General features: G+C 44.2%; 1 protein-coding gene across 1 annotated transcript in view; it reads left to right on the forward strand.

The window, feature by feature from the left end:
• Nucleotides 1–1,999, forward strand: part of LOC134934174 (extracellular calcium-sensing receptor-like) — a 79,475-nt gene extending 77,476 nt beyond the window's left edge. The window contains exon 6 of the mRNA XM_063929668.1: nucleotides 1,092–1,999. Coding sequence (XP_063785738.1) covers nucleotides 1,092–1,999 — 908 coding nt within the window. The remainder of the gene's footprint in view (nucleotides 1–1,091) is intronic.
• The last annotated feature ends 12,155 nt before the right edge of the window (nucleotides 2,000–14,154 follow it).

Consider the following 14,154-nt stretch of genomic DNA (forward strand, 5'->3'; position numbering starts at 1 on the left):
TATGTCCTGCAATGCTAGGGATATTAAAGCACATTCCTTCTTCTGGGGCGTGATCTACCAAAAATTGAAGAGGCTGGGGCTGCATTGCAATTACCATGACTTTTATAATGAATGGCCAAGTTTAAGAACATCTGGAATACTGTATTTAATGCATTAGAACACTCCAGGATCACAATATAATATCAGGTTTACTTCATTACTAGCAATAGAACAGTATCAAGGCTAGAGTAACCAGTCGTCAACCAGTGTGGTAGCCCATGCACCATGCAATGCTAAATGTATCTGGTGTTTTGGTCTTTATTCAAAAATGTATGTTTTATGCAATCCAACTCTAGTGCTATGATAAATTATCTGCTGGTGGCACTGGGTCTGATTCAGAAGTTGACGCAATGCTTATATTTCTCGCTGTTAGGCAATGTTTTTTCTACTGCGCATGCCTCTTGCGTTGTTGGTGGAAGTCTCTATACACAAGTCCGCGACTGCGGCATTAGCATATATACTCAGATCTGCTGTGTACAAAAATACAGATGGGATGCAATTAATGTCCACCTCTTCATCAGGACTACTGTTTTTGTGGATCCCACTTCTCCTTGTCTCCATTTATTATCTGCAATATGAATATGTTACTGTGCTTTGGTGATCATCTTTTGACATATAAAGTAAAAGAATCTGCTTACAAATTGAGTTGACTTTAGGTTTTCTAGAAAATAATAATAGATGAGGCAAGAATATGCCTGATGGAAAATCAGTAAGAATCAGCAACATACTTCTTATAAGGTATAGAGTGAGGCCATTATAGAAGGACATAGTAGTAGCAACAAATCAAAATCATTTGTCCAAAGTAATCTTGGAAAACTAGAAATACATTCTTCAGACAATGCTTAACAAAAAAACACTGAAGAAGACTACTAGTGTAGAAACAACACTGTCCTCTTTATGGTGAATGAGGGGGAACAAAACACAGGTCTTTTACAAATGGATATCATTACTTCCATGTAGAAAGTATGTTACTGTATCCATTCTAGTTCCTTTTTTCAAAAACAAAATATCTAGAAAGTCGCATATAATAATTTTGCTATTCCCTCTCTCAGATTCTGTTGACTGCCTGAAGTGTCCATGGGATCATTGGCCAAATATCCAGAAAAACAAATGTCTACAGAAGACAACAGAATACTTGAACTATGAAGGTCCATTAGGAGCAGCATTGGCAGCGACAAGCATACTGTCCTCCTTCATCCCTGTTTTTATTGTAATATTTTTCATCGGCTTTAAGGACACACCCATCGTTAAAGCAAATAATTACTCTCTAAGCTGCCTTCTGCTGGTGTCCCTGTCTTTGTGTTTCCTCTGCTCTTTAGTTTTCATTGGGTATCCCCAACCTGAGAATTGTCTCCTACGACAAGCTGCATTTGGCCTTTTTTTTGCCGTTTGTATCTCTTGCATATTGGCAAAAACTATCATGGTGGTCCTAGCTTTTATGGCCACCAGACCGGGCAGCAGCCTGAGAAGATGGACCATACCTCAAGTGTCCTACATGATTATTTTTATTTGTACTCTGTTACAGTTCCTCTTGTGTCTCACTTGGCTGTCACTTGTCCCTCCTTTCCCACAATATAACACTCAAACTAAACCTGGACTCATCATTGTTGAGTGTAATGAGGGCTCTCCAATTGCCTTCTGGACAATGCTGGGTTATCTGTTTCTTCTAGCTACCATTAGTTTCATTGTTGCCTTCCTGGCTCGGAGACTCCCTGACAGCTTCAATGAGGCCCAGTTTATTACCTTCAGCATGCTGGCCTTCCTCAGTGTCTGGGTGTCCTTTATCCCGGCCTCCCTCAGTGCTCAGGGTAAATACACCGTGGCTATGGAAGTCTTTGCCATCTTGGCTTCCAGTTGGGCTCTGGTGATCTGTATGTTCCTGCCTAAATGTTTCATCATAGTGTTCAGACCAGACATGAACTCAAGGGATTATCTCATGAGAAGAGAGAGATCAGTCTAAAAGCAGGTCAATATAAAAAAATAAAGCCTCTGCAAAAATGTTAAGACATTTATAATTTTCTATTTCTAGTTAAGCTTCAATGTAATAAATATGTTTTAAAAAATTTGTTGGACAAGGGTGACAAATTTTACCCTCCACTCCCAGATCTCCCAAGAAAGAGATGCTTGTACAATATGTGAAATGTAAAAATAATAAATCTAAAAATTCAAAATTTTCTGGCAATTTGGCCACTTTAAAAATGTATTTTTTAAATTGTATGCCTGAAAATATTCCCAGTGTAATTCTTTTATGATTTCCTGAGGGTCAGCTGACAAAGTTTCACTGAAGGCTGACAGTATAAGGGGTGTGGATCATAGAGTCGACAGTAACTAGGTCGACACTCATTAGGTTGAACACTATAGGTCAACAGTGACTAGGTTGACACCTGAAATAGGTCGACATGGTCATTAGGTCAACATGGACAAGGTTGACATGGAAAAAGGTCGATGTGACCGGATGGTTCTATACGAAAGCCCTCACCACCTTGAGTCCCGCCCCCAGTCACAGAATGGAGTTTTAGGTCAAACAGGACCTGGACAAATAGGGGATTCCCGCTTACCGTCAGTAACTGCCTGTTACTGACTCCACCCACTGTGCAGTGGGTGGGTACTATGCTTCCACCTCCAGACTCCTCCCTGCCATGGCATCTGGAACTACGGTTCTGCACTGTATGCATCGACACGCTGTCTTACCACCCCTGTGTGGTGTTGACGAATCCCCAATTGTCGCTTGCCTAAGCACGGTAGCAGGCAGAAGGCGGAGCTTGGAGACGCTGGGTGTACCCTGGACAGCCGGAAAATGGATCTAGGTTTCACCTATCCCTGCAGGTCACAAGATGACGTGGTCATCTTGAGGCATAAGATGTTTATTTGCCAAAACAGTCTTTAAAAAGACTCAGCAATACAGCAAGATGTTTACAACAGAGTGCAAATGGTATAATTCACCTCTGAAACTCACAGGCCTCCTCTTTTTATACAGTAAAACCACAATGCATCTCAGGGGGTAGTTTTCCCCAGAGTCTTTTCCATCCATTCAGGATATCTTACAAAATATAAATAAATAAATTACATTTAAAAGGATATAAGTACATGACGCAGTTTACTCCATCCTGTCACACACAAAGGTTGGTGTCATTTAAACTCCATTCCTTTCCACCTGGTAGTTAACAATTCGCCTTTGATACATTTATCACATAGCTTAAAAATACGGTTTGTATTTGATTTCTCAAACAAATGTTCCTCATCCTTCCTGCATAGACCATTCAGGATTCGTATATCAATCAAACCAGCTACCTAAATAAATACAGGTTCCAAACCCAATCTGACACTTTACATATGGAATATGGAAATTCCCTATGATTAACGCCTTTGTCTGAGGAAATCACACCCCCAGCCATTACCTGCCGTGCCCTGTCCAACATCAAAAGGTTTTGTCAGTCACCAGATCTGCTGGGAGAGGGCAATTAGCATCTAATTTCCTAGTCATAGAAGATCCTTATTCAGTCATATATAGTGAGTGCATTTTTCCCTGTAAATACATGTGACTAGTGATGAGCGGGTTCGGTTCTTTGGAAACCGAACCCCCCCGAACTTCACCCATTTTACACGGGTCCGAGGCATACTCGGATTCTCCCGTATGGCTCGGGTAACCATCATCCTGCTGTCGGATTCTAGCGAGATTTGGATTCTATATAAGCAGCCGCGCGTCGCCGCCATTTTCACTCGTGCATTGGAAACGTTAGGGAGAGGACGTGGCTGGCGTCCTCTCCGTTATTGTTGAACTTGATTGTGCACTATTGCTTAATTGTGGGGAGGGCTGGGGAGCAGCTGTATAATATAGGAGGAGTACAGTGCAGAGTTTTGCTGATTAGTGACCACCAGTTATCCGTTCTCTGCCTGAAAAAAACGCTCCATATCTGTGCTCAGTGTGCTGCATATATCTGTGCTCACACTGCTTAATTGTGGGGACTGGGGAGTAGCTGTATTATATAGCAGGAGTACAGTGCAGAGTTTTGCTGACAGTGACCACCAGTATACGTTGTCTGCCTGAAAAACACTCCATATCTGTGCTCAGTGTGCTGATTTATTGTGGGGACTGGGGACCACCAGTATAATATTATATAGGAGGAGTACAGTGCAGAGTTTTGCTGACCAGTGACCACCAGTATATAATATATAGCATTACGGTACAGTAGGCCACTGCTGTACCTACCTCTGTGTCGTCATTTAGTATACTATCCATCTAGATTCTATACCTGTGGTGCATTTCAGTTGTGCAGTTTGCTGACACAGTGACCACCAGTATATATAGCAGTACGGTACAGAAGGCCACTGCTGTACCTACCTCTGTGTCGTCATTAAGTATACTATCCATCTACATTCTATACCTGTGGTGCATTTTAGTTTTGCAGTTTGCTGACACAGTGACCACCAGTATACTATATATAGCAGTACGGTACGGAAGGCCACTGCTGTACCTACCTCTGTGTCGTCATTAAGTATACTATCCATCTACATTCTATACCTGTGGTGCATTTTAGTTTTGCAGTTTGCTGACACAGTGACCACCAGTATACTATATATAGCAGTACGGTACGGAAGGCCACTGCTGTACCTACCTCTGTGTCGTCATTAAGTATACTATCCATCTACATTCTATACCTGTGGTGCATTTTAGTTTTGCAGTTTGCTGACACAGTGACCACCAGTATACTATATATAGCAGTACGGAAGGCCACTGCTGTACCTACCTCTGTGTCGTCATTAAGTATACTATCCATCTACATTCTTTACCTGTGGTGCATTTTAGTTTTGCAGTTTGCTGACACAGTGACCACCAGTATACTATATATAATAGCAGTACGGCACGGAAGGCCACTGCTGTACCTACCTCTGTGTCGTCATTAAGTATACTATCCATCTACATTCTATACCTGTGGTGCATTTTAGTTTTGCAGTTTGCTGACACAGTGACCACCAGTATACTATATATAGCAGTACGGAAGGCCACTGCTGTACCTACCTCTATGTCGTCATTAAGTATACTATCCATCTACATTCTATACCTGTGGTGCATTTTAGTTTTGCAGTTTGCTGACACAGTGACCACCAGTATACTATATATAGCAGTACGGAAGGCCACTGCTGTACCTACCTCTGTGTCGTCATTCATTAAGTATACTATCCATCTACATTCTATACCTGTGGTTCATTTTAGTTTTGCAGTTTGCTGACACAGTGACCACCAGTATACTATATATAGCAGTACGGAAGGCCACTGCTGTACCTACCTCTTTGTCGTCATTAAGTATACTATCCATCTACATTCTTTACCTGTGGTGCATTTTAGTTTTGCAGTTTGCTGACACAGTGACCACCAGTATACTATATATAATAGCAGTACGGCATGGAAGGCCACTGCTGTACCTACCTCTGTGTCGTCATTAAGTATACTATCCATCTACATTCTATACCTGTGGTGCATTTTAGTTTTGCAGTTTGCTGACACAGTGACCACCAGTATACTATATATAATAGCAGTACGGAAGGCCACTGCTGTACCTACCTCTATGTCGTCATTAAGTATACTATCCATCTACATTCTATACCTGTGGTGCATTTTAGTTTTGCAGTTTGCTGACACAGTGACCACTAGTATACTATATATAGCAGTACGGAAGGCCACTGCTGTACCTACCTCTGTGTCGTTATTCATTAAGTATACTATCCATCTACATTCTATACCTGTGGTGCATTAAAGTTTTGCAGTTTGCTGACACAGTGACCACCAGTATACTATATATAGCAGTACGGTACGGAAGGCCACTGCTGTACCTACCTCTGTGTCGTCATTCATTAAGTATACTATCCATCTACATTCTATACCTGTGGTGCATTTTAGTTTTGCAGTTTGCTGACACAGTGACCACCAGTATACTATATATAGCAGTACGGAAGGCCACTGCTGTACCTACCTCTGTGTCGTCAAGTATACTATCCATCCATACCTGTGGTGCATTTCAGTTGTGCGCAGTAAATATAGTAGTACGCCATTGGTATTGATACTGGCATTTAATTCCACACATTAAAAAATGGAGAACAAAAATGTGGAGGTTAAAATAGGGAAAGATCAAGATCCACTTCCACCTCGTGCTGAAGCTGCTGCCACTAGTCATGGCCGAGACGATGAAATGCCATCAACGTCGTCTGCCAAGGCCGATGCCCAATGTCATAGTAGAGAGCATGTAAAATCCAAAAAACTAAAGTTCAGTAAAATGACCCAAAAATCAAAATTAAAAGCGTCTGAGGAGAAGCGTAAACTTGCCAATATGCCATTTACGACACGGAGTGGCAAGGAACGGCTGAGGCCCTGGCCTATGTTCATGGCTAGTGGTACAGCTTCACATGAGGATGGAAGCACTCATCCTCTTGCTAGAAAAATGAAAAGTCTTAAGATGGCAAAAGCACAGCAAAGAACTGTGCGTTCTTCTAAATCACAAATACCCAAGGAGAGTCCAATTGTGTCGGTTGCGATGCCTGACCTTCCCAGCACTGGACGGGAAGAGCTTGCACCTTCCACCATTTGCACGCCCCCTGCAAGTGCTGGAAGGAGCACCCGCAGTCCAGTTCCTGATAGTCAAATTGAAGATGTCACTGTTGAAGTACACCAGGATGAGGATATGGGTGTTGCTGGCGCTGGGGAGGAAATTAACAAGGAGGATTCTGATGGTGAGGTGGTTTGTTTAAGTCAGGCACCTGGGGAGACACCTGTTGTCCGTGGGAGGAATATGGCCATTGACATGCCTGGTCAAAATACAAAAAAAATCAGCTCTTCGGTGTGGAATTATTTCAACACAAATGCGGACAACAGGTGTCAAGCCGTCTGTTGCCTTTGTCAAGCTGTAATAAGTAGGGGTAAGGACGTTAACCACCTCGGAATATCCTCCCTTACACGTCACCTGCAGCGCATTCATCATAAGTCAGTGACAAGTTCAAAAACTTTGGGTGACAGCGGAAGCAGTCCACTGACCACTAAATCCCTTCCTCTTGTAACCAAGCTCCTGCAAACCACACCACCAACTCCCTCAGTGTCAATTTCCTCCTTACCCAGGAAAGCCAATAGTCCTGCAGGCCATGTCACAGGCAAGTCTGACGAGTCCTCTCCTGCCTGGGATTCCTCCGATGCATCCTTGAGTGTAACGCCTACTGCTGCTGGCGCTGCTGTTGTAGCTGCTGTTGTAGCTGCTGGGAGTCGATCGTCATCTCAGAGGGGAAGTCGGAAGGCCACTTGTACTACTTCCAGTAAGCAATTGACTGTCCAACAGTCCTTTGCGAGGAAGATGAAATATCACAGCAGTCATCCTGCTGCAAAGCAGATAACGCAGGCCTTGGCAGCCTGGGCGGTGAGAAACGTGGTTCCGGTATCCACCATTAATTCAGAGGCAACTAGAGACTTGATTGAGGTACTGTGTCCCCGGTGCCAAATACCATCTAGGTTCCATTTCTCTAGGTAGGCGATACCAACAATGTACACAGACCTCAGAAAAAGACTCACCAGTGTCCTAAAAAATGCAGTTGTACCCAATGTCCACTTAACCACGGACATGTGGACAAGTGGAGCAGGGCAGACTCAGGACTATATGACTGTGACAGCCCACTGGGTAGATGTATTGCCTCCCGCAGCAAGAACAGCAGCGGCGGCACCAGTAGCAGCATCTCGCAAACGCCAACTCGTTCCTAGACAGGCTACGCTTTGTATCACCGCTTTCCAGAATAGGCACACAGCTGACAACCTCTTACGGAAACTGAGGAAGATCATCGCAGAATGGCTTACCCCAATTGGACTCTCCTGGGGATTTGTGACATCGGACAACGCCAGCAATATTGTGCGTGCATTACATCTGGGCAAATTCCAGCACGTCCCATGTTTTGCACATACATTGAATTTGGTGGTGTAGAATTATTTAAAAAACAACAGGGGCGTGCAAGAGATGCTGTCGGTGGCCCGAAGAATTGCGGGCCACTTTCGGCATTCAGCCACCGCGTACAGAAGACTGGAGCACCACCAAACAATCCTGAACCTGCCCTGCCATCATCTGAAGCAAGAGGTGGTAACGAGGTGGAATTCAACCCTCTATATGCTTCAGAGGATGGATTAGCAGCAAAAGGCCATTCAAGCCTATACATCTGGCCACAATATAGGCAAAGGAGGGGGAATGCACCTGACTCAAGCGCAGTGGAGAATTATTTCAACGTTGTGCAAGGTTCTGCAACCCTTTGAACTTGCCACACGTGAAGTCAGTTCAGACACTGCCAGCCTGATCAAGGTCATTCCCCTCATCAGGCTTTTGCAGAAGAAGCTGGAGACATTGAAGGAGGAGCTAAAACAGAGCGATTCCGCTAGGCATGTGGGACTTGTGGATGGAGCCCTTAATTCGCTTAACCAGGATTCACGGGTGGTCAATCTGTTGAAATCAGAGCACTACCTTTTGGCCACCGTGCTCGATCCTAGATTTAAAACCTACGTTGTATCTCTCTTTCCGGCAGACACAAGTCTGCAGAGGTTCAAAGACCTGCTGGTGAGAAAATTGTCAAGTCAAGCGGAACGTGACCCGTCAACATCTCCTCCTTCACATTCTCCCGCAACTGGGGGTGCGAGGAAAAGGCTAAGAATTCCGAGCCCACCCGCTGGCGGTGATGCAGGGCAGTCTGGAGCGAGTGCTGACATCTGGTCCGGACTGAAGGACCTGCCAACGATTACTGACATGTCGTCTACTGTCACTGCATATGATTCTCTCACCATTGAAAGAATGGTGGAGGATTATATGAGTGATCGCATCCAAATAGGCACGTCAGACAGTCCGTACGTATACTGGCAGGAAAAAGAGGCAATTTGGAGGCCCTTGCACAAACTGGCTTTATTCTACCTAAGTTGCCCTCCCTCCAGTGTGTACTCTGAAAGAGTGTTTAGTGCAGCCGCTCACCTTGTCAGCAATCGGCGTACGAGGTTACTTCCAGAAAATGTGGAGAAGATGATGTTCATCAAAATTAATTATAATCAATTCCTCCGTGGAGACATTCACCAGCAGCAATTGCCTCCACAAAGTACACAGGGACCTGAGATGGTGGATTCCAGTGGGGACGAATTAATAATCTGTGAGGAGGGGGATGTACACAGTGAAAGGGGTGAGGAATCGGAGGATGATGATGAGGTGGACATCTTGCCTCTGTAGAGCCAGTTTGTGCAAGGAGAGATTGATTGCTTCTTTTTTTGGTGGGGGCCCAAACCAACCAGTCATTTCAGTCACAGTCATGTGGCAGACCCTGTCGCTGAAATGATGGGTTCGTTAAAGTGTGCATGTCCTGTTTATACAACATAAGGGTGGGTGGGAGGGCCCAAGGACAATTCCATCTTGCACCTCTTTTTTCTTTAATTTTTCTTTGCATCATGTGCTGTTTAGGGACAATTTTTTTGAAGTGCCATCCTGCCTGACACTGCAGTGCCACTCCTAGATGGGCCAGGTGTTTGTGTCGGCCACTTGTGTCGCTTAGCTTAGTCACAAAGCAACCTTGGTGTGCCTCTTTTTTTTCTTTGCATCATGTGCTGTTTGGGGACTATTCTTTTGAAGTGCCATCCTGCCTGACACTGCAGTGCCACTCCTAGATGGGCCAGGTGTTTGTGTCGGCCACTTGTGTCGCTTAGCTTAGCCATCCAGCGACCTCGGTGCAAATTTTAGGACTAAAAATAATATTGTGGGGTGTGAGGTGTTCAGAATAGACTGGAAATGAGTGGAAATTATGGTTATTGAGGTTAATAAAACTGTGGGATCAAAATGACCCCCAAATTCTATGATTTAAGCGGTTTTTTAGGTTTTTTTGTTAAAAACACCCGAATCCAAAACACACTCGAATCCGACAAAAAAATGTAAGTGAGGTTTTGCCAAAACGCGTCCGAATCCAAAACATGGCCGCGGAACCGAATCCAAAACCAAAACACAAAACCCCCCAAAAAATGTCCGGTGCACATCACTAGTTTTTACCTGGCACGCCTGCGTTTTTTAGCACACTCCCTGAAAACAGCCAGTTACCTCCCAGAAACGCCCCTTTCCTGTCAATCACTCACCGATCAGCACAGCGACTGAAAAGCGTCGCTCAGACCTGTGTAAAAATGCATCGTTTGATGTTACAATACTTAGCGCATGCGCGCTGCGTACCATGCGCATGCGCATTTTCCACCTGTTCGCTGCGCTTCGAAAAACGGCAGCGAGTGAACAATTCGGAATGACCACCAATATTATTTTTAGTCCTAAAATTTGCACCGAGGTCACTGGATGACTAAGCTAAGCGACCCAAGAGGGTGGCACAAACACCTGGCCCATCTAGGAGTGGCACTGCAGTGTCTGACAGGATGGCACTTAAAAAAATTTGCCCCAAACAGCACATGATGCAAAGAAAAGAGAAAAAGAGGTGCACCAAGGTCACTAGATGGCTAAGCTAAGCGACACAAACACCTCAATATCACAGGAATTATTTGTTCTAATCAATGGTATTATTGGTCCAAATCACTGGAAGAAATGACAAAATAACAGGAATTATTTGTTCTAATTAATGGTATTATTGGTCCAAATCACTGGAAGAAAATGACAAAATCACTGGAATTAAATGGCCGTAATGTCGGGAATTATATCAAATGGCAGTACCACTGGACATATACGGAAGTGTCAGACAGGATGGCACTTAAAAAAATAGTCCCCAAACAGCACATGATGCAAAGAAAAGAGAAAAAGAGGTGCACAAAGGTCACTAGATGGCTAAGCTAAGCGACACAAACACCTCAATATCACAGGAATTATTTGTTCTAATCAATGGTATTATTGGTCCAAATCACTGGAAGAAATGACAAAATAACAGGAATTATTTGTTCTAATTAATGGTATTATTGGTCCAAATCACTGGAAGAAAATGACAAAATCACTGGAATTAAATGGCCGTAATGTCGGGAATTATATCAAATGGCAGTACCACTGGACATATACGGAAGTGTCAGACAGGATGGCACTTAAAAAAATAGTCCCCAAACAGCACATGATGCAAAGAAAAGAGAAAAAGAGGTGCACTGTGGTCGCAGGATGGCTAAGCTAAGCGACACAAACACCTCAATATTACAGGAATTATTAGTTCTAATCAATGGTATTATTGATCCAAGTCACTGGAAGAAAATGACAAAATCACTGGAATCATTTGGCAAGATCACTGTAATTAATAATTAATTATAAATCACTGATGTTAATTGGTAAAATCTCGCTATCGCCTGCCTAGTGAAGTGGAATCTAGATGGGAATTGTCTAAATCCCAATGCACTAATGGCGGAAAATGGGCGCACGTCTAACAGCGCACTGATTATACTGAGAACTGATTATACTGATTAATCACTGATTATACTGAGCACTGATTTTACTGAGCACTGATTATACTGATCACTGATGATACTACGGAGAACTGACACTGAGCAGCGAGAACAGCACTGGACTATTGTACTGTAGTATACTGGTCACCACAATGCAGCACTGACACTGAGCACTGTACTACTGTACTGTACAACTATATACTGTTGGTCACCAAAATGCTGCACTGTACTACTATATATACTGCTCACAACAATGCAGCACAGATATGGATACTTGCCGTGGCACGGAGCTACAAGATACAGTAATGGACTACTGTAGTGTACAACTATATACTGTTGGTCACCAAAATGCTGCACTGTACTACTATATATACTGCTCACAACAACGCAGCACAGATATGGATACTTGAAGTGACACGGAGCTGCAAAATACAGCAATGGACTACTGTACTGTACTACTATACTGTTGGTCACCAAAATGCTGCACTGTACTACTATATATAATATATGTAGTATATACTGGTCACACAACAATGCAGCAGATATTGAGCACTGATGATCAGGATACTGTCTAGAACTGAGTCTGACACAGAGCTGCAATATACAACAATGGCCTACTGTACTGTACTACTATATTTATATACTGGTGGTCCCCACAATGCAGCACACTGAGCACAGATATTTGCAGCACACTGAGCACAGATATGGAGCTTTTCAGGCAGAGAACATAGATATTTGCAGCACACTGAGCACAGATATGGAGCGTTTTTAAGCAGAGAACGTAAATATTTGCAGCACACTGAGCACAGATATTTGCAGCACACTGAGCACAGATATGGAGCTTTTCAGGCAGAGAACGTAGCCACGTCTTCTCCGTTCAATCTCCAATGCATGAGTGAAAATGGCGGCGACGCGCAGCTCTTTATATGGAATACGAATCTCGCGAGAATCCAACAGCGGGATGATGATGTTTGGCCTCGTTTGGGTTAACCGAGCAAGGAGGGAAGATACGAGGCTGCCTCGGACCCGTGTAAAACACATGAAGTTCAGGGGGGGGTTCGGATCTCAACGAACCGAACCTGCTCATCAATTCGTCCATTAAAATGGCGCTGGGCAGCTGAGGGCTAACCTCTTCAGCGCAGCAGCCGCCAGTACACATGTGGCTTGGGGGGTCTTTGGCCACAGTAGACATGAAATGTTTTTTTTGTTTGTTTCGTCTTCTTCTAAAAGTGACCTGGAACCCCAGTTAGTGCACCGTGTCTCCTTGCATGGTTCGCTTCGCTTGCCATGCTTCGTGCCAGGTTACCGTTCCCAATTGTAGTCCACGTGGATCGTAAAGTATGAAAAAGTAAAAAAAAATTAAATTAATGTGAAAAACTCATGTCGACATTTTTCCATGTTGACCTTGTCTAGGCCAACCTAGTGACCATGTTGACCTAGAGACCATGTCAACCTAATGCATGTTGACCAATAGTGGTTGACCTAATGAGTGTCGACCTAAGTGCTGTTGACCTAAAGACCGGATACCCAGTATAAGCATGAGGTGCAGTAAACCACATAGAGTTTGAATACTGCCACTGTAATAATGCACGGATAGTTCCCCCATTAGAGCAGTCAATAGTAGTTATGTGGGAAGGAGTGTTGGATTTAATAGTTTCATGAGACAGGATATCTGCCTCCTTGTACTGGTTTCTTCAGGCAGAGAAGTGCTTCATTGTGTTACACAACACTGCTTCATGTGCAATGTTTTTTCTTTTCATTCGCTCATTCCACAGCTTTCCTCTGCCCTCTGTTCTGCTCCTATCCTCACTTTCATTTTCTTTCCAAGTTCCTGTTTCTTTCTTCCCTGCTTTCTTTCTTGCTTCCTTCCACCCTTTTTCCACCATGTCCTGTCCCCAGCTTTTATTCTCCCCCCCCCCCCTCCAGCCCACCTTGTCGATGGTCTCTCTCATGGGAGCCCTGCAGCTACAGGCTTCTATAATGATATCTGCCACATCTGTTGGGCTCCAGTGGCATCTAGGCCTGCAGCCACAGCCGCGCATACACAGGAACAGTAATGAGAGACGTGGTTGAGGCTCTGGCTGATAGCTCTTTGCTAGGTCTGGCACTTCCCATGGTGCAGCATTATACAACGCTATTGCCATCAATGGAGGTGGGGAATGTTGCTGGATGGTCTGGTCATATGCAGTCACGCACCCATGATCCATACCTGAAGAGGGGGCATGACTTTGTGGTGAGTCATGGGTGCCATCTTGGTGCAGGGAAGGTTGCAACTGCATGGTCCAGAAACAGGGATTAGCCTTCCCAGGGAGCTTCTACCTATTCAATCATGCTCCAGGGTAATGGGTGGCTGTCTTGATATTCAGGATCTGCACAGCAGTCAAGGTAATTTTAATATCTATGATCCTCTGGTTCTGGAGGATGCCCTGATAAATCTACTGTGATGGGGCCAAGTATGTTGCTGGAGAACACCCTCTATGCCATGATGCTGATGGGAGGTCTGAAGTGGAGTCTAGGTGTACAGCATATGTAATGGGTAGGCCCCATCTATATAGCAAGGTGGTGGTGTCAAGATGAAGTCTGCCCATCAGAGTGAGGGCTGGTGCTGCCGGTACACTACCTCTACCAACACTGCAGCATAGTGGTGTGCTTGCATCTATCCTGTGGAGTCACTACTCCATTGTGCCAGTGGTAGTGCTGTCTCCATTGCA

The sequence above is a fragment of the Pseudophryne corroboree genome, chromosome 6 (genome assembly GCF_028390025.1).
Source record: "Pseudophryne corroboree isolate aPseCor3 chromosome 6, aPseCor3.hap2, whole genome shotgun sequence".
Taxonomy (NCBI): Eukaryota; Metazoa; Chordata; class Amphibia; order Anura; family Myobatrachidae; genus Pseudophryne; species Pseudophryne corroboree.